Here is a 19,518-nt window from a genome sequence, read left to right as displayed (position 1 = left end):
GTTCAAGTAGGAACTGTTCTTATCCATCACGTAGCCTAAGTTTTAAGGTATGTATGCTCGGGTGGTGTATGTCAGCGATATTTGTCACGATTTGGAGGTATGTATACTCCAATTGAGGTGTGTTTGTGCTATGGCGATATTAATCGGGTAGAAATATCCTTGGATCAGAACATTATTGTCCTCCTCGGAAGTCGGTGGGCCACACCGCACACTGCCTCTGCCGGTGGTACGCAGGTGTCGTATCGTACGGCCTATCTTGTTGTGTGCTGACCGAGCAACGGGACACAGAAAGTAGGATTCCTATTGACTCCCACCGTGGACCCCGGTCCGAGATGGTCACAGGCTGCGTGGGAACCACCAGCAGGAGCCAATAGAACGCAGCGCTCCTACGTCCCATTGGTAAACAGAGAGGAATGAATCCTGAATTGGGTGAATTATTTGTTGTGAATTATTTGTTTCTCTGCAGAGTCCATTGCTCGTTCGTTTTATCGTCTTTGGTATTAGAACGACTCGTTTTTTTCTGTTACGTTCAATCTCATCTGTCCTTATTGCTCGTGTATGCGACTGCAATGGCCAAATCCTTCATCTCTGAAGCAAGCAACCCAACTCCACGCGCGACTCATCGTCGCTGGAGCTCTCGTCCATCCCCCGTCCACAACCCTTCTGCTGAAATGCCTCACTGGCTTTTCCGATCGCTCTGCCGATCTCTCCTATGCCCTAAATTTCTTCTTTCAAATCCCGGACCCGTCCGCTTTTCAGTGGAACACCATCATCCGGACTTGTTCTAGGAACCATCGCCCCAGGGAATCCCTCCATTTGTACCACCAAATGCGTCGAAAGGATGTACCGCCCGACGCTTACACCTTTCAGTTCTTGTTCAAATCCTGTGGCCTCTCGGCTTTCGTTCTTGAGGGGCAGATGGTGCATGGTGTTTCCGTCAAACTCTTTCCCGAACGCTACGGCCACATCGCGAATTCTTTGGTCCATATGTATATTGAATTCGGGTGGATCGATGATGCGATGCGGGCATTTGGACCGATTGTCCAGAAGGATGTTGTCTCGTGGACAACGATCATCGGAGGTCTTGTGAAGTTTGGCTCGGTGGATGAAGCTCGGAAGTTGTTTGACAAAATGCCTGTGAGGAATGTGGTCTCGTGGACGAGTATGATAGCAGGCTATGCTAAAGCCGGAAGGGCTGAGGAAGCTGTTCAGCTTTTCAAGGAGATGCTATCCGATGATGTCACGCCGGACACTGTAGCCATGGCTGCTGTCCTATCAGCATGTGCGCGGTTGCGGGATCTGAAATTGGGCAAGTGGATTCATCAGCTTGTCATCGAGAAGAGAATTGGAATCAGTAGCAATCTCGCAGTCGCCCTAATTGATATGTATGCAAAGGGTGGAGATATCAAGTCTGCTTATCAGATTTTCGATTCGATGGATCACAAGATTGTACCAGCTTGGAATGCTATCATTGACGGGTACTGCAAGATGGGCGACATAGACATAGGTCGCTCGCTCTTTGAACAGATGGATTCCCCTGATATCATCTCATTCAACGCAATGTTGACCGGGTACATCCAGAGCAGTAGGCTTAAGGAAGCATTGCTCTTGTTTGCAAAACTGCAGATGTCTGGCTTGCGGCCAGATAAGTTCACATTGGTAGGCTTGCTCACAGCTTGTGCTAATTTAGGTGTGTTAAGCAAAGGCAAAGTCTTGCATGCTTATGTTGAGCAGGGACTGGTAAAGCGTGATGTTTTTCTTGGTACTGCATTACTGGACATGTATGCAAAATGTGGGAAGATGGATCAAGCAATGTTAGTTTTCAATAGGATGGAGGAAAGGGACGCACAGACTTGGACTGTGATTATTTCAGGCCTTGCAATGAATGGAATGGGAAAGCATGCACTTGAGCATTTCTGTTTGATGAAGAATAAGGGTTTAAGACCCAATGCAGTAGCTTATGTCAGTGTTCTGACTGCATGCAGTCATTCAGGTCTTTTAGAGGAGGGACACATGTTTTTTGATGAGATGAGTAGTCTATACAGCATCAAACCTGAGATTGAGCACTACGGATGCATGGTAGATTTGCTTGGTCGTCGTGGACGTTTGCAAGAGGCAATTGAACTTATTGAAACCATGCCGATGGAACCAAATGCAGTTATATGGGGGTCCATGTTAAGTGCCTGCAGGCTATACAAGAACACAGAGTTAGCAGAGAAAGCAACAAAGCATCTCCTTGAGTTAGAGCCACAAGAGGATGCTGTATATGTCCAGTTATACAACATATACATTGATAATAAAAGGTGGGCAGATGCTTACAAGATCCGGCGCTTGATGGAAGAGAGGGGCGTTAAAAAGACTGCAGGTTATAGCTCGATTACAGTAGGGGGACAGGTACACAAGTTCATTGCTGGTGACCAGATGCACCCAGATATTATGGAGATTCAATCTATGATAGGTGAGATGGCGGAGAGATTGAAATTGGCAGGTTATTCACCAATCACAGAACAGATATCCGTGGAAATGGACGAGGAGGAAAAGGAACAGGCATTGTTTACTCATAGTGAGAAGATGGCAATTGCTTTCGGAATCATGAAATTGCCATCCAATTTGCCAATTCATGTTCTGAAGAACTTAAGGGTATGTGAGGATTGTCATTCTGCAATCAAGCTAATATCCAAGATCTGGAATCGATACATTGTGGTCAGAGATAGGAGCCGTTTCCACCATTTTCGAGATGCCCATTGCTCTTGCAATGATTTCTGGTGATCCATTGGATGGTTATGCTGGTATCCTCTAGTCAGAGTGACACATTCTGGACAGATTGGAGCCATTTTATGCGATCTCCAATATTTGCATTGCGCTCACAATGATTTCTGGCAATCATTATAGAAATTTCGAAGTTGTTCTAGAGCAGTTCACCCTACCAAAGAATCTGATGGTGTCTTCAGACCCAAGATACATGCTCAAGTCTGCCGCATAAGCACATCTTAACATGGTAGTCATGGCTGTTAGCCTCAAGCCTATGCAGGTCAAATTAGAGCCAGATCCTGCCTAAGGACGGATTCAAGTTTTGTACCAGATCAGACCAAAATCAGGTTCTTTCAAGATTTTTGAACTCTGCATCACTGGTGTTGACTGTAGTGAGGCCTCATTTCAAAATGTCTGGTTTAGGTTTGAATGAACTCAGGGCTGAAAACTGATTCTTCCAGGGAAGTTCCGGTTCGAGCAAGCTTAAGCAATAAGGCAGATGATATGGTAAAGTTGATTTCCAGAGTTAGTTTTTAAGGAGTACCAACAAATGCAAAAAGATATATTGATTTGCCCAACACCGTGCCTCTCGTGCATGGTAGTGAACCACTACAAGCTAGAGAGAACATCATCATCGGCTGCAACCTCGGCAGTATTGGTTGCAAAGGTGGACTCATCACCGTGGAGCTTCCGAAGCAACTGCTCCAGGTCAGTATCGAAACAAATTTAGTACACAGTTACTACTTGTTTGTCTACTATCTTTTGTGCTTCTTGAGAACATGCTTAGAGAGAGTCTGATACATGCACGGGAACTACATCTTCTAAAGTGTTTAGAGAAAAAGGCTAAAAGAACAATTTGTTCCTGATATTAATGTTTTGGATATTTCCATATATAATACACTAAGATCACAAATCATTCATTTGTGTCAAGCGGATGGGTGGTAAAGCAACAATTTGTTCCTGACATTAATGTTTTTTTTGTTTTGTCTGGTTAAAAATTAGCATATGTACTGTAGAGACACAGCTGAAGCAAACAAGAGAAACATCAAGAGATTGACTAAGCGTCGTCCCCATCCATAGTTAAGATATTAAATATTAGGGCACATATTTATCTCACTGCCGTTTCCCCCAAGAAAGGATTTCATTTCTAAATAGCAGCACGAGTCCTAAAGGTCAATAGCTTTATCGTTAATGGAACACCGTGACAAAGACATGCTTCAAAACTACTGTTGGAGAGGTCTTTTGCTGTCACGTCTTGCTGTGTTCTTTGTCAAGGAAACAGTGGTGTTGGTTGCGAGGGATTTATAGAAATGAGGTCAAAGATTAGTGCTGTTGGACGAGAGATTCAAAGATAGGTAAGTTCACAGCACAATAATAAATGGAATAAATGGATAGGACATAATATTCCTGTTATGTCTCGTACTTTGGTGCAACAAAAGAGAAATGAACAGAGAACATTGGCTTCATTTGATAAGTCATAAATATTAATATTGTTAATATTTATATTTTGGTAACAAATTGGTATTTTGACAAGGAACTCATTTTGATATACAAAGAGGGAAAAGAATGATTCTGTTATAATAATTTTTCTTACTCAATTTTTTTTGGGTTGTAAATTAGATGATGATGTAGTCATTTTTATAATAATCATTATTCATGATCTTTTGTAGTTACCTTTTGCAAATTTTGATATAGCATATATTTTTCTCTTTCACATATATTCATTCAAAAAACATAAATTAGCTACGGTTGAAATTTCTTATAATCAGAATGGACTTTTAGAAGATATTATTTGTCATTTAATGTAACTTAAAGTTTACATATGAAAGTCATATATATGGGTTTAAAAAAATTAGGAGTATGATGAATTCATACTTTGGAGGATACTATTTCTCCATCATGAAAAGGATAGAAAGATTTAGGCAAGCAATCGTGAACTCCCCTATCATTTTTCTTGTGCTATTTGTTCTGTGGTGGTGGTGGTTCTCATAAGATTCCTTGGACTTTTCATCATCCATATTTATGTTTTGTTGGCAGAAAGATGAAAAGTAATTTGATTCGAGGACACGTCCTTTTCTTCTTCTTCTTCGTCACTTAAAGAAATGAAAAAGCTTGGCCTTTCTTCTTTGTTTGGGAGAGAAAGCCATCATGGACGGACTGAGAAGGATGGAGAGAGCCAACCGGTTGTGTGGCTGAGAGCGGTCTTCGGTCTGCCAAAGCATGAGAATTAGTCAGATCGGTGCAATCAAAACTCGATTTAATTTGATCCGAGTGGCCGATCCTTCTCATCCGTCGGTCTTCTTCTTCTCCCTCCTTGATGTGATGTTGATCTGTTATTATTCTGTCGCTTGCGGTCAAACCAATCTCTAACGCTGTATTTTGAATGCACTGAGATAGCTGGTCGACCGAGTTAAGGATTCATACGTCCATGATCTTGCTGCCTGTATCCCATTTATCTGCAGCCGCACTCACCGAGGGAATGGTCTCCTCCTCCTCTGCTCGGTTCGTCGACGCCGCCCTGAGAGCCACCGGAGAAAGAGCCCTTTCCTACACCAACCACAGCCTGAAACGGGTAATACGGCAGCACCTCCTCGCACTCCTCGACGACTTCCCCACCCTCTCCCCCCGCTCGGACACCTTCACCGACGACGACGGCACCGCCTCCCACCTCCTCCAGGCGCATGGCTTCTTGCCCATATCTTCCTCCATTCCGCACGTCCTCGTGACGATATGGCTTCACCGGTGCTACCCTTACCATGCGCCCGTCGTGTACGTATTCCCGACGAACGCCCACCTCCTGCTGCCCGATCACCCTTTCTTCGGCCCCTCGGGAGCCGTCGCTTCTCCTTACCTCCATCGGTGGACGTATCCCTCGTCCAACCTCTCCCATCTCGCACGTAACCTCGTCAATATCTTCGGGCTGTGCCACCCCTACCACTTCGACATGACTCCCCTTCCCGCCGCCGACGCCTCTCTAGCCTCCAATCGGGAGGCGATCGACCGCCTATATGCTCGCCTCCACCGCGACGCGAAGCAATTCCAGCCCCGGATCGAGGTGGAGATCGAGCGCTTCGGGAGCGCGCAACTCGCGCTGCGTGACCGAGCTAAAACTATCGAGTCCGGCCTGCGAGACCTCGAGGGGGAGCGGCTGAGCCTGGAGAAGTGTTTGGAGGAGAAGGCGAAGGATGCGAATGTGCTGTCAGGTTGGTTGCAGGAGCACGGCGGTAAGCCGCGGTTGCCGGGTGAGATGGTAGCGCTGGAAGCAGTGGATGAGAGGGAAAGACGCATGGTGGAGAGCGCAGCCGCGGCGGGTGCCATCGACGACGTGGTGTGCGTGCTCGACGAAGCGCTTGCGGCGGGTGTGTTGGACTTCGGACCTTACATCAAGCAGGTGAGGTGTTTGGCGAGAGAGCAGTTCTTCCACAAGGCCTTGGTCAGAAAAATCCAGCAGACCAGTGGAGACTTCTTGCCGTAGCGAAATCCATTGTTTTGTTTTAAGATTGGTCTTCATTTTACTACTTCTAATCATCTTCGATTGAGCTACATGGTGACCCTCACCCTCTTGCATCGGTACAAATCTTAGGCAACCACAATTTTACTAACTCTATTCTCATTTTCACAATTTTACTAAAACTCAGATAACCTTTACACATCTCTTTTAGACCTAAACCTCTTTTCTCCTTTTATACTCTTCGAGAGATTATAAATTTTACTCAAGAATTTTTTCCTCATTTTAAACTTATTTTTTTTGCTTTTTCAAGCAGGAAAGAGTGAGATATTTATAAACCCCAAATAGATTTAAATTTGAAGCCTAAAATTTAAATCTCTGATATTTCGAGATATACCTGCACTGGGCGGTACCACCACCTATAGCCTGACACTGGGTGGTAGCACCGCCTGACACAATGTCACTGGGCGGTACCATCGCCTGACAGCCTTGGATACCGGGTTTTTCGAGTTTTCCAACTCACAGGCGATTCCATCGCCTGACGATATCATCGCTTGACCCAACTTTTGAGTCACTAAATGAGCCTCCCAATGAGTCCTAATTGAGTTAGCATGATTATACCAAAGCTAACTCAATTAGCCCCCTAAACTACTTCGATCTTAGTCAAATGATTACAAAGCATGAATCCTTTATCCGTCATGTCATTGGTTCATCTGGCGCTCGTCCGATCCTTCGGCGCATCGTCCTCTCCTTCGGCGTATTGTCCAATCGGCATGTTGACTCCCGTAACTTTCGATCTCCTTAGCACAATGTCCGATCCTTCGGCCCGATGCTTGAATTCACGGCACGAGCCTTCTACCGACACATTGACTGATCATCCAGTCCAACGTCCAATCTTCTGACATATTCACTTCGACTCAATGTTTGATTCTTCCTGTTTTAATCAATTTATCTCTCCTTGATCAAAGCTAGTCCTACGTTACTCAAAATATAGATTAGATGACTAACACATCAATTGATTTCATCATATATTCAACATATTCTACTAGCCAGTTTAACATAATATATTACTGAAGTGCTTAGTTCATTGGTTTTGACCACCAATGCATGAATGCTTAAGAGCATGCCAAATGCTAGCAAACAAGATGACATGGATATGGATGACACTGTGCTTTATATTTTTCAAAAAAGCTTGTGCTTCTTCATAAAGAAATAAAGAAAGAAAGAAATCAAATATGTGATGACCAAGTGGACATGCACAATAATAAAGTCCTACCTGACACAAATAGAATTGACTTAATCAATGACACTCTTGCATTTGCTATAATAACCTTCCTACATGTTTAGTTCCTACATGGTTGAAGAACACATACTACAAAATATTTACACAGAAAAAAGATACAAAATAAGGATTTACACAGACAAAAAATGATTTCGAATCGAAGCAAATCTAGTGATTTCAAGCATGCACAGTCTTATGGTTGTGTAATAAGCTTATTCCAAAAAACAAATGAGTTGCAGCATCATGAAGCATGAATCAGTGTCCTTATCTGTCATAGGTATCTGTCTGATTGCAAACAGTGCCATCGATGGATTCTTATCCTATTTCTCAGTCAAGGAGAATGGCAGAAGCTAATGATACTGAGGTCATGACCAAGAAGAGATCAAAGCCACCATCTCACCGATCAGGACTTGATGTCAAGCTTCGTTCCAAGAACAAGATGGTAGTGTTCCTTCCAAACCAAAACCCTAATGGTCCTTTCTTTCCCTCATCCGAGCTTCTCATGGCTCCTTTGTTGGGTTCTCTTCCATCAATTCCTCCTCCACATCGTACAAACTGACAAGCACAAAAGATAAAGCGCAGCAGATCACATCAGAGACTAGGGTGGGTATTCAGAAGCTTCACCTATCAGACATGCTGAACCTTGTGGTGTCTTTCTTCATGGGCTGGCATCTCCATGGAAACTGTTTTAGGGTTTTGTTGTGCTCCCATCAGCAGATGAAACTGCCAGATGATCTGATTGATTCCTTGTGAAGTTGTGAGAGGATAGAGGAGGAGCAGCCATCAGATCATGCTGGCAGCTTCAGCTGCTTTTGATGCACACATACCCCTCCTGATGTACTCAGTAGATCTGCATGTAGGAAGAACAGAAAAAGGAAAGAAGGGTGTGTGTGTGTGTGTGAGAGAGAGAGAGAGAGAGAGAGAGAGAGAGAGAGAGGAGAAGAAAGAAGATAGAAGAAGAGAGATGAGGAGGCTGTGGAAGTGATAATGGCTGTAACTATGCTTTTCTGATTGGGTGTTGCCATATGTAAGAAAAGAAGGAATAATAGAAATGTGGTCCCAAAGTGGCCACCATTAACCCAAGCAAAAGCTTGCATCATCATCTGCATACGAGACTGTGAAAAGGCCGAGAGAGCTCAGTAGGTTGGAGAGGAACCCTCCTCTCATTGATGATCTCCATATTTTCCATACGATCTTAGACACAATACTGTGGTAGAGAAATAAGGAGGGGAGCAATTGGTTTCATGGTGTCAAATTAGACAACAGTGCCATTAGGAATAATTCTGAAAGCATTATTGCAGCAGCAGCAGCAGCTGTCTCTTCCAAACCTCGGCATCACGCGGCTAAACGATGAGAATAGGAGGTCGAAGCTTTTGCTTTTGCTCGGAGACAGGGATAGTGGGACACTACTGTCGTAATACTTTCTCTTCTCTTGGATCACTATGAATGGAAGAGAAGATGAATACCACTCGGTTAAGATGCAGAGTGATCACAGCGTCTCATCCACTGTGCGTATGGATATATATATCTGTCGTCAGGAAATCGAAAGAAGCTTTTGTGACGTCGAAGCCTCCTTTTGCTGATCACCTTCTGCTTTCCACACTGTAGTGATTTCACTTTGGTCCAGGGAGGAAAGCGAAGTGCGAGGCGGAGGCGGAGGCGGAGGCGTGCCATGCCCTCTCGTGTGTTCTTTTCTTCTCCTTTTTTTCTTCCTGTAGTGGGTCGACCTCTCCTGCCTTTGCTAGCTTGCAGAGAGAGCGATGGGTGGCGAACCGTGTGACCTTTGCATGGCACGCTTAGGGATATGTGATGCCCATGCCCACCACTTGTTTGTCTATTTTCCACTATTATTAGGGATATATGATTTGCAGATCTTGTAATTTACTCTCGGAAAAGGAGAACGGGCTACGATTTCATTGATGTGATTCGTCAAACAGTTGATAGGCACATGTAACCTCTCTAATTATTTACTACTTGCCGTGTATGAAAAATGAATAAACTTCGTCTAACAATAATAAAAAAATACTATATGTCGTCATTGAGATATAGTAAACGTGAAATCTTTATTTTCCCACTTGAATCCATGGGACAAGTGTAACTGTTGCATGACAAGCTAGAGCACGAAGCTTGGCTCGGAGGTTCACCATGTTAAACAAAGTTGAAATAGGAGGATAGCTAGTTTAGAGAGCAGGGTTTGACGAGGCAGTAAACACAAAAACAGCTAAAGAGTTGCTTAAGAACCGAGTTGCTGAATCAGTACTCGGAGGACCAGTTCGCGGCACTGTCAACTCGTGGCATCTTGGTTTCCTTCTTCGCCTGGTCATCGACTTTGTAGGTGGCACCACAGACCTGGCCTTGGCTGTCGACCCTTGGCATCGCTTTGAGCTCGTTCAGGGGATGCTCAAAACTCTGCAATCCCCCGGATGTCGTAAAGAAGCAACCTGACCAATAGAACACGTAAACGATGCGGATATGAACAAACAAATACGCAGTCGAAGAAAATGTTTAACAGAAACAAAAAGCATCGCGCCTAATGAAATAAATGAGCATCTCTAGTTCTTCCGGTAGTAGTACCTTTGGGAAAGGGCGCAAATGATTTCCCACACCCCTTTTTGACGATATCCACATCATCACAAAGAACAAGATGGCCTTCTGAATCGGCACCCCAGAAGAAAGGGACACTTCCATCAGCATCCTAAGTAAGAGGAGAGAGAGAGTCAACATAGCATCATTTAAGAAATTAAAGATCAACTAGCTGCTGATGCAAAAGGTAAGAAATCACAATTTTGGTGCATCAGAAAAATTCAATAACCTTCTGTTCAAAGACGTATTGCATCTTTAAAAGAATTGTGGGTACCCAATGCATATAACGAGCCCGCATGTGGTTTATATATCAATACAAGTGTGGATCGTGGATGTAACAGATCAGATGCATCTTTAATTGACCATGCGTCGATCACAAGTTTTGTCCAACTTGACGCAATAGCTTGTGGATCGTGGGTATACAGATCACATGTATCTTGTGGATATACAGATGACACTCTTAACACAATAGCTTAAATTTCGTCCAACTTGAAATAGTCAGGCAAATTGAACATATGAATTTGGAAAAATACACAAAAACCTACAATACATGGGTCATAAAGGAATCTATTCTCCTTTTCATGTATGAAAGTATAGGAAATGACCGGGAAAAAAAGAAACAGATACATCAATAAAAAAAATTCTACTCGCTTAGGATCTACAGATGTAATTCTTAGGAAGAGGAAAACGACGATTGAAATAGACTTTGAAGCATTTTAAAGGTACGGAACTAATCGAAGGCAGAAGCATGCACCTCAGGTCACCAAGTGGGAGAACACATCAGCATTTAATGCATAATATGGTGATCTTTGCACAGCCACATGAGCTCATGCTGTGATCATATGTCCTCATTTTTACTGTTATTTTACGTCTTTTGTCCTTGCTTTTATGATTATCCAATTCCGGCATCATTTGAAAGATATAGAAGAAAAAAGCTGCTAGAAATGGAGGAAACACAAAAAAGTTAAAAGAAGCTAACATGTCAATACTTACAGCCGCAATGAAAGTGGAGTTTGATGAGCTATCGAACAGAATGAAAGCAAATTTCCCACTTAGATCTCTGACAACTTGGCTTGCTGGGAACGGTCCTCTGTCTCTTAATGTTTTGTAGGCTTCAATGACAATAATTACTTCATTGGCAGTCTTGCCTAATCCATACTGTTGCTTCAGAGAAGTGATATTCTCAACATGGCCTTGGAACAAGCAAAATATATTATCCACGACAGCAAATAATCTGCAGATGTCAGAACAAAGATCATCTGATGTTACTGGTGATATCACATAGCAGCAAGCAATATAAAATATCAGGCAAAGTAGTCTAAAGCAGATGAAGTGTTTGAAATGTTTGACATAATACCAGAAATGAAAAATACTAAAATATAGATATTCTTATCCAGCGGGGAATGAATTAAGGCTCCCACCAAGAACAACTTGCATCATTTACTAAAAGAAAAGAAGGGAAGAGAATTGCTTTATAGACACTATCAACGTCCACAACAAAATGGTTATTAAAAAAGGAAACTGGATCGCATTTAATTGTCAGAGAAAATCATTTCTGCACCAAAACAGTACCAATTAAAAAATGATGAATGCCATGTGCAGGCCATATTGCAATCAAAAGCAAATGCAAGCTGAAAGATAGGCCATAAACTGATAATCTCTACTTCGGAGAGTTCACCTTGTGAATAACTTAAACTTCTGCGGAAAGGAACCCACAATGGACGAGAAGCAAATGTTGTGTTATCTAAATTAGTATAAAGTGGAGATTTATAGTCAGCTTAGTAAAGCAATGATGCTCAAAAGTCCAATGCATAACGCCATTAATAACTGAGGTATCATGATAAACACTGATTCTTTATTGCCTGATGTTGTGTAATGATACATGAATATGAATTTATCAACATTTAAAGGTGGATAAAAGGTTTATAAATTCCTAGACTCATATAATAGTCCTGATCCATTGAGTTAGGCTCGTATAATAAAAAATATCCTTAAGATCGTATTAGTGTCTTAAGCTTGATATTTTTGATCGTATTCGTATCTATAGATTAATAATTTGGACCGTACTGGTGCATGTTTGAGATTTGTATAATTTAAAATGTTTTTAAAATTGTAATACTATATAATCTCCATATATGATATAGCACCGATTAGTTTGCCTTTGACTTGGCTAAACTAAAAATAGCCTACAGTAAGCTCATACAAACATGCTCATCTGAATTATCATACAAACACGGTTGAAACCACAAGGACTTGTAAATGGAGTTCCAATGTGGCACATGACTGTTAAATTTCCAAAAGTAGGTGTTAAATTATTACCGATTTTTCATATGTTACAGTCCACATAATTTGTGCCACCTCTCCATTAGCCTTCTAAGTCATTTCAGCAATTTCCAAAAGCTTTATTTATAAAATTCTTTAAGAAGCTCATCGAGTTTCCCAAAAATGTCAACAGCGACCAGGTTGCTCGATCACAGACATGGTTGACAGGAAGAAGAATGTCAGACATATTGCAACGACAAGCTTGAGTCAATCTGGTCAAGGTTAAACATCAATGCAACCCAAAAGCTTAAGCTTCTAGGTCATATATAATCCGACTCTTTTAGTCCTTAGTCATATGAGACTATCCTCTCAACGTATCTCTTATTATCTCATATGAATATTTCCAACATCTTCCCCTATTCATGTGTGGGTTGTTCAAACTTTGAGTCTACATCTTTTATGATGTCCAGGGGTGGTTCACTCATCTGCATGATTGGTTCAATCCCTTTATTTTATTTTTCTAATTTTATTTTTGTCCACCTATCCTTGATACCATATCAGAAATCTTGCAACAATGGATTTGAGTCAATGTGGTCAGGGTTAACATATATTAGGTTAGACACTAATTCAACCCAAAAAGCTTAAGCTTCACGATTATGAGCCAAACCTAACATATGTAACTCGGCTCTTTCAATCATTAGCCATATGAGGCCATCCTCTTCGTATCATATCATATCATATATATCGATTGTGTTGGGTCCAGCCCATATGTGGGCTTGGACAAATTGGGCCTATTGAGCCCAAATCACTAATCAAGGTGAAGTAAGGCAAATTAGGGCATGCAGAGAAAATGCAGAGCAGCGTGCAGCGTGCAGGGTGCAGCGTACGTGCACAGTGAACAGCGACGGCGTGCAGAGAGAAATAAAGAGAGAAAAAAACTCTATAATCCTAACGGTGTTGATCTGCAGTTTACCCTCTCTAAGTTGGTATTTTGATGAGGAACCTATTTTGATACACAAAGAGGGAAAGAATTATTCCGCATTAACAGGTTTCTTCCCAACAAGTGGTATCAGAGCATCAGGTTGTTTGGTGCTAGTTTTCTTGTGTGATTGAAATGGAGCAGTCAGATGGTATGATTAAATTGAACTCATCAAATTATTCCACTTGGAGGCGTCTGATGGAAGATTTGCTCTATTGCAAAGATTTGTATAAGCCTATCAAGGTTAAAGATAAACCTTCTATTATGGACGATGAAGAATGGGAAGTTCAACATAGAAAAGCTATTGCCTATATTAGAAGATGGATGGATATAAACTTGCATGAGCATATTTCAGATGAAACTAGAGCTGATGTTGTTTGGCAAAGGTTAGAAAATCTTTTTGCGAAAAAGACAGTGGGAAATAGAATTTCTCTCCTCAGAAGGCTTGTAAATTTGAAGTATAAAGATGGTGGTAACATTATTGAGCACATAAGCCTATTTCAGAGTCTTGCAAACAAGTTGGTTGCTATGAAAATGAATATAGATGATGAGATGCAGGGATTATTACTTCTCAGCTCTTTACCAGAAAGTTGGGAAACGTATGTGGTGACTATTTGTAACTCCACGCCAGAGGGGACTCTAACCATAGATATGGTTAAAGACAGTTTGCTAAATGAAGATGCAAGAAGGAAAGAACAGGGTGAATCTTCTTCTGGTGCATTTGTTACTGAAAAACAAGAAAGACGTAGAAGAAGTCATAGTAGAAATCCATATGGTTATAGAGGAAGATCCAAGTCTAGAAGAGATATCAAATGTTTTCACTGTAACAGACCAGGTCACATGAAGAAAGAGTGTAGGTTTTGGAAGCGAGAACAGAATGAAATGAAGAAAAATGAGAAAGAGACCAATACAGTTGCTGCTGAAGGTAATATCACTATTGTCTGTGATGAAGGTTGTGTTAGCCTTGTAGCTCAGGACAGTAATTGGGTAATTGACTCTGGTGCTTCATTTCATGTTACTTCTCATGGTGATTTCTTTAGATCTTACACTGCTGGTGATTTTGGTAATGTCAGAATGGGAAACAATGGTACATCTAAGATTGTGGGTATTGGAGATATTTGCTTGGAGACCAGTATTGGGAGCAAATTGATACTCAAAGATGTAAGGCATGTTCCAGATATTCGTCTTAACTTGATATCTACAGGTAGACTTGATGATGAGGGCTTTGCACATTATTTTGGTGAAAGTAAATGGAAACTCACTAAAGGTTCTCTAATTGTGGCAAAAGGAAAGAAGATTAACTCTTTTTATGTCATGGAAGCTAAGCTACACAAAGGAGAGATTAATGCAATTCGAAAAGGTGAAAGTATAGATCTTTGGCATAAGAGGCTTGGACATATCAGCGAGAAGGGACTTCAAACTCTTGCTAGAAAGCAGTTCTTACCAGAGTTGCAAGGTACATCTCTTAAATCTTGTGATCATTGCTTAGCTGGAAAAACACATAGAGTTGCATTTCAGACATATCCATCATCTAGAAGATCTGATGTTATTGATTTAGTTTATACTGATGTTTGTACTATGCAAACTAGAACTCTTGGAGGTGCTCTTTATTTTGTTACTTTTATTGATGACCATTCTAGAAAGGTTTGGGCTTTTGCTTTGAAATCTAAAGACCAGGTACTCGATGCTTTCAAGGAGTTTCATGTTAGTGTTGAAAGGGAAACTGGCAGAAAGCTAAAGTGTGTTCGATCAGATAATGGTGGCGAGTACAGGGGTCCTTTTGAGAATTATTGCAGGTTCCATGGTATCAGGCTTGAGAAAACAGTTCCTAAAACTCCTCAGCAGAACGGTGTGGCAGAAAGGATGAACAGAACCATTGAAGAAAGGATTAGGTGTATGCTTTCCCATGCCAAGTTACCAAAGTCATTTTGGGGGGAGGCTATGAGAACTACAGTTGATCTGATAAATCTTTCTCCATCAGTTCCTCTGCTAGGTGATGTTCCAGAGAGAGTATGGAGAGGAAATGATATATCTTATAATCATTTGAGAGTCTTTGGGTGTAAAGCATTTGTTCATATTCCCAAAGATGAGAGGTCCAAGCTTGATAATAAGGCAAAAGCATGTATCTTCTTGGGATATGGTCATGAAGAGTTTGGGTACAGATTATGGGATCCAGTGAACAAGAAGATTATTAGAAGCAGAGATGTTGTGTTTCTTGAAGACCAATTGTTTGATGATGGTGATAATGTTGAGAAGCCAGAAACCTCTGTTTATATTCCTTGGAGTTTGGGTCCAGTTCCTTCACCTGTAGTTCATGATGATCATGGGGGAGATGAACAAGAAGATAGTGGTGAGAATACCAGTGATGATACACCTACAGTTGATGATGCTGAACCAACTGAACAGGCACCTCCACCACCAGTTGAGATTCCATTAAGAAGATCCACTAGAGAGCGACAACCCTCTACCAGATATCCTCCACATGAGTATGTTATGCTTACTGACGGGGGAGAGCCAGAAACTTACCAAGAAGCTATTCTACATGAGAATAAGAATGAGTGGGTTAATGCCATGCAAGAAGAGATGAGATCCTTGCTTGAGAACCACACCTATGACTTGGTAAAGTTGCCTAAAGAGAAGAAAGCTCTCAAGAATAAGTGGGTTTACAAATTGAAGACTGAAAGCAATAGCTCACAACAGAGATACAAGGCACGACTAGTTGTGAAAGGATTCAGTCAGAAGAAAAGTATTGACTTTGAAGAAATATTTTCTCCGGTTGTGAAAATGTCCTCTATCCGAGTTGTTCTTGGTTTGGCTGCCCGCTTGAATTTAGAAGTTGAGCAACTTGATGTAAAAACAACATTTCTTCATGGTGACTTAGAAGAAGAAATTTACATGGAGCAACCAGAAGGTTTCAAAGTCAAGGGAAAAGAAAATCTGGTATGTAAGCTTAGGAAAAACTTATATGGACTCAAACAGGCACCTAGACAGTGGTACAAGAAGTTTGATTCCTTTATGATGAGCCAAGGGTATGATAGAACCACATCTGATCATTGTGTGTTCATGAAAAAATTTTCAGATGATGATTTTATTATTTTACTGCTATATGTTGATGATATGTTGATTGTTGGCCATGATGTTGAAAAAATTGAAAAGCTGAAAAGAGAGCTAAGTAAGTCTTTTGCGATGAAAGACTTGGGATCGGTGAGACAAATACTTGGCATGAAGATTCTTCGTGATAGGAAGAAAAGGAAGATTTGGCTATCTCAGGAGACTTACATTGAAAAGGTTCTTGAAAGATTCAACATGAGTAAAGCCAAAGCAGTTTGTTCTCCACTTGCAGGTCATTTCAAGCTGAGTTCAAAACAATGTCCTACAAGTGAGAAAGAAAAAGAAGAAATATCCAGAGTGCCTTACTCATCTGCAGTAGGCAGTTTGATGTATGCTATGGTTTGTACTAGGCCAAATATAGCTCATGCAGTTGGAGTTGTTAGCCGATTTCTCTCAAATCCTGGAAAGGAACATTGGGCAGCAGTGAAATGGATATTAAGATATCTAAGAGGTACTTCCAGGTTGTGTTTATGTTTTGGCAGTGATGAACCTGTGTTAGAAGGGTACACAGATGCAGACATGGCAGGTGATACTGATTCCAGGAAGTCCACTTCGGGATTCTTGATGACATTTGCAGGAGGAGCAGTCTCTTGGCAGTCTAAGTTACAGAAGTGTGTTGCTCTATCAACCACAGAAGCAGAATACATAGCAGTTACTGAAGCCTGTAAGGAAACTTTATGGATGAAAAAGTTTCTACAGGAATTGGGCTTGAAACAGGAAGTATATACTGTTTACTGTGACAGTCAGAGCGCCATTCACCTCTCCAAGAATTCAACATACCATTCTAGATCCAAGCATATTGATGTGAGATATCACTGGGTTCGTGATGTGCTTGAGATGAAAGAATTACAGTTGGAAAAAGTACATACCAGTGAGAATGGTTCAGATATGTTGACAAAGTCTTTGCCTAAGGAGAAGCTTGAAGCATGTAGGCGAAGAGCGGGCTTGGTACAGCCCACCATATGAGCTGGAGGGGGAGAATTGTTGGGTCCAGCCCATATGTGGGCTTGGACAAATTGGGCCTATTGAGCCCAAATCACTAATCAAGGTGAAGTAAGGCAAATTAGGGCATGCAGAGAAAATGCAGAGCAGCGTGCAGTGCAGGGTGCAGCGTACGTGCACAGTGAACAGCGACGGCGTGCAGAGAGAAATAGAGAGAGAAAAAAACTCTATAATCCTAACGGTGTTGATCTGTAGTTTACCCTCTCTAAGTTGGTATTTTGATGAGGAACCTATTTTGATACACAAAGAGGGAAAGAATTATTCCGCATTAACAGGTTTCTTCCCAACAGATTGTTAGTCTCCATCGGTGAACTGTCCTTTGACCTTTAGTTGAAACTCTGTTTGCATCTCCAAACTTTGCAAGAATGCGTAAACCCCCAAAAACGAGCATCAACGACTAATCAAAATTCATTCTTCCATGGTGATCTACACTTGGTACCCATTCCTTTTACCATCTAAGAACAATAGGTTAAATTATTACCAGTGAGTATGTAAAACCCCAAAGTAATCCCTGCAAAAATCCGATCTATGGGCGTCATCCATCAAACCAGGCCGCATTAAGAACTTGGCCCAACAGAGCACACTTGCATCCATATTTCCAAAGAAAAATAGGAACATATATGGAAAATATAAGTAAATCCAACGGAGCATTAAGAGATTACGTTTCGGTGTTGATTTCTTGCGTTTACCTTGGAAGCAGAGGGTTCTGCTTCTCGGACGTGTAGGCAATGGTCCCGGCGGAGCCGAGGCTCACGACCACCGCTCCCTCCCGCGCCGCCGCGAAGTGGCTCACCAGCCGGCCACCGCCCTCACCGCCCTCCGCTGCCGGGGCCCTCAGGCCCTCAGGGCTCTTCGCTACCGCCCGATCGAACACCGCCAACATCTTCACCGTCAATTCCACGCAAACACCCCTTCACCCAACGAGATCTCGAGCGCTCTCTTTCCCCCTTTCTCTTAGCTTATATGCTTCTATACGTCGCGACGGGCGACCAAACAAAAGTTTATATTTCCAAAATTGCACTGCATTACCCTCGACAATTACCATATAACACAACACCGAGACGCTGCTACAAGGGGTATTTTAGTCATTGCGTAGTACAAAACGTCAATGCTTATCCATTGTCTGTCGTGACGTGGAGGTGATAGAGAGAATTTTTCCGAATATATTCTTTCGCTGCCCTTTGTGTCGCCTCCGTCCATCTACCTGTCTCGTGATCGGCCGCTCGTGTGGACCCGACCAAATGAGAAGTCCGGGAGTGAGAACGGGTAAGACCAAAGATGGTAGAAAAAAGCGTGGGTAAATAAATTTTCTCGGAAACTGTGTCCATTCCATGGTTTTCCTGTGCGGACCAGATGGTCTTCGTCACTAATAACACGTTTTTCTTTGTAAGATGAATGGACACGGTTATGGTCGATGACTCATGGTGGGACCAAGTTCTGGGCAACTCTTCGGTTCCCACGTCATGCAGTATGTTCACGGTCAACCGTTGACTCGGCGGGAGGCTTCTTTAACCCTTCTCACTCTCTCTCTCGCATGTGTTATGTTGAGGTGGAAGGAGACAGAGAGTCGACGTGCACATGCCCACACCGCCCAAAGCTGCTGCATTCGCTCCTCTTTCCTCCGGTCACGCTTCCTTTTCAAGAGACTCGCGCTGGTGCTTCTCTCAGCAGCCATTACACGATGAAAGGCATCATACCGCACTTGGACGTGACGAAAGAACGACAGCGTCGGCAGTTCATCTTCAGAACGTAAATGATAAATCGTACGAGAAAAGGCGTGAACCAGCTTCGCTAGTGGGTGTGTGTAAACGCCAGGCACCAATCACCATGAAAGAGATAGAGAGAGAGAGAGAGGGTACGGTGGATGGCTTCGTCTCCGTCCAACTTATCTGTTCTTTCTGATACTATGACAGGAAATGGCAACGCTGACTGCTGCTTTCGAGTGATTCGACCTCACTCTCGTGTCTTCTTCTGCTGTTGCCTCCATGAGAGTGACTGTTTTCACCTTCACAAACATGGCTTCTTGCAGGCGCTCTGCCTGCGACACCACCCGGTAGGATGGATTCAGAGAGTACAACGAAGAAACGATGGAGAAGCAGT

General features: G+C 42.3%; 3 protein-coding genes across 3 annotated transcripts; 2 read left to right on the top strand and 1 right to left on the bottom strand.

Annotated features, from left to right (window-relative positions):
• The first annotated feature begins 433 nt into the window (after positions 1 to 433).
• LOC103979769 (putative pentatricopeptide repeat-containing protein At5g40405) lies at positions 434 to 4,922 on the top strand. Its single transcript, XM_009395976.3, has 2 exons — positions 434 to 3,459; positions 4,789 to 4,922. The coding sequence occupies exon 1, from the start codon at positions 559 to 561 to the stop codon at positions 2,767 to 2,769; it is 2,211 nt and encodes a 736-aa protein (XP_009394251.2). The 5' UTR covers positions 434 to 558; the 3' UTR covers positions 2,770 to 3,459; positions 4,789 to 4,922.
• A 142-nt stretch (positions 4,923 to 5,064) lies between these two features.
• Positions 5,065 to 6,329, top strand: LOC103979770 (protein ELC-like). The gene has a single exon (XM_009395978.3). It carries the CDS (start codon positions 5,180 to 5,182, stop codon positions 6,224 to 6,226), a length of 1,047 nt encoding a protein of 348 aa, XP_009394253.3. The 5' UTR covers positions 5,065 to 5,179; the 3' UTR covers positions 6,227 to 6,329.
• A 3,196-nt stretch (positions 6,330 to 9,525) lies between these two features.
• On the bottom strand, positions 9,526 to 18,378 carry LOC103979771 (stem-specific protein TSJT1-like). The gene is made up of 4 exons (XM_009395979.3): positions 18,108 to 18,378; positions 11,058 to 11,298; positions 10,056 to 10,176; positions 9,526 to 9,922 (listed from the first exon to the last, which is right to left on the bottom strand). The coding sequence occupies exons 1-4, from the start codon at positions 18,299 to 18,301 to the stop codon at positions 9,735 to 9,737; spliced, it is 744 nt and encodes a 247-aa protein (XP_009394254.1). The 5' UTR covers positions 18,302 to 18,378; the 3' UTR covers positions 9,526 to 9,734.
• Between the last annotated feature and the right edge of the window lie 1,140 nt (positions 18,379 to 19,518).

Source organism: Musa acuminata, chromosome BXJ1-3, assembly GCF_036884655.1.
Source record: "Musa acuminata AAA Group cultivar baxijiao chromosome BXJ1-3, Cavendish_Baxijiao_AAA, whole genome shotgun sequence".
Taxonomy (NCBI): domain Eukaryota; kingdom Viridiplantae; phylum Streptophyta; class Magnoliopsida; order Zingiberales; family Musaceae; genus Musa; species Musa acuminata.
This window is presented reverse-complemented; position numbering and strand designations above follow the sequence as displayed.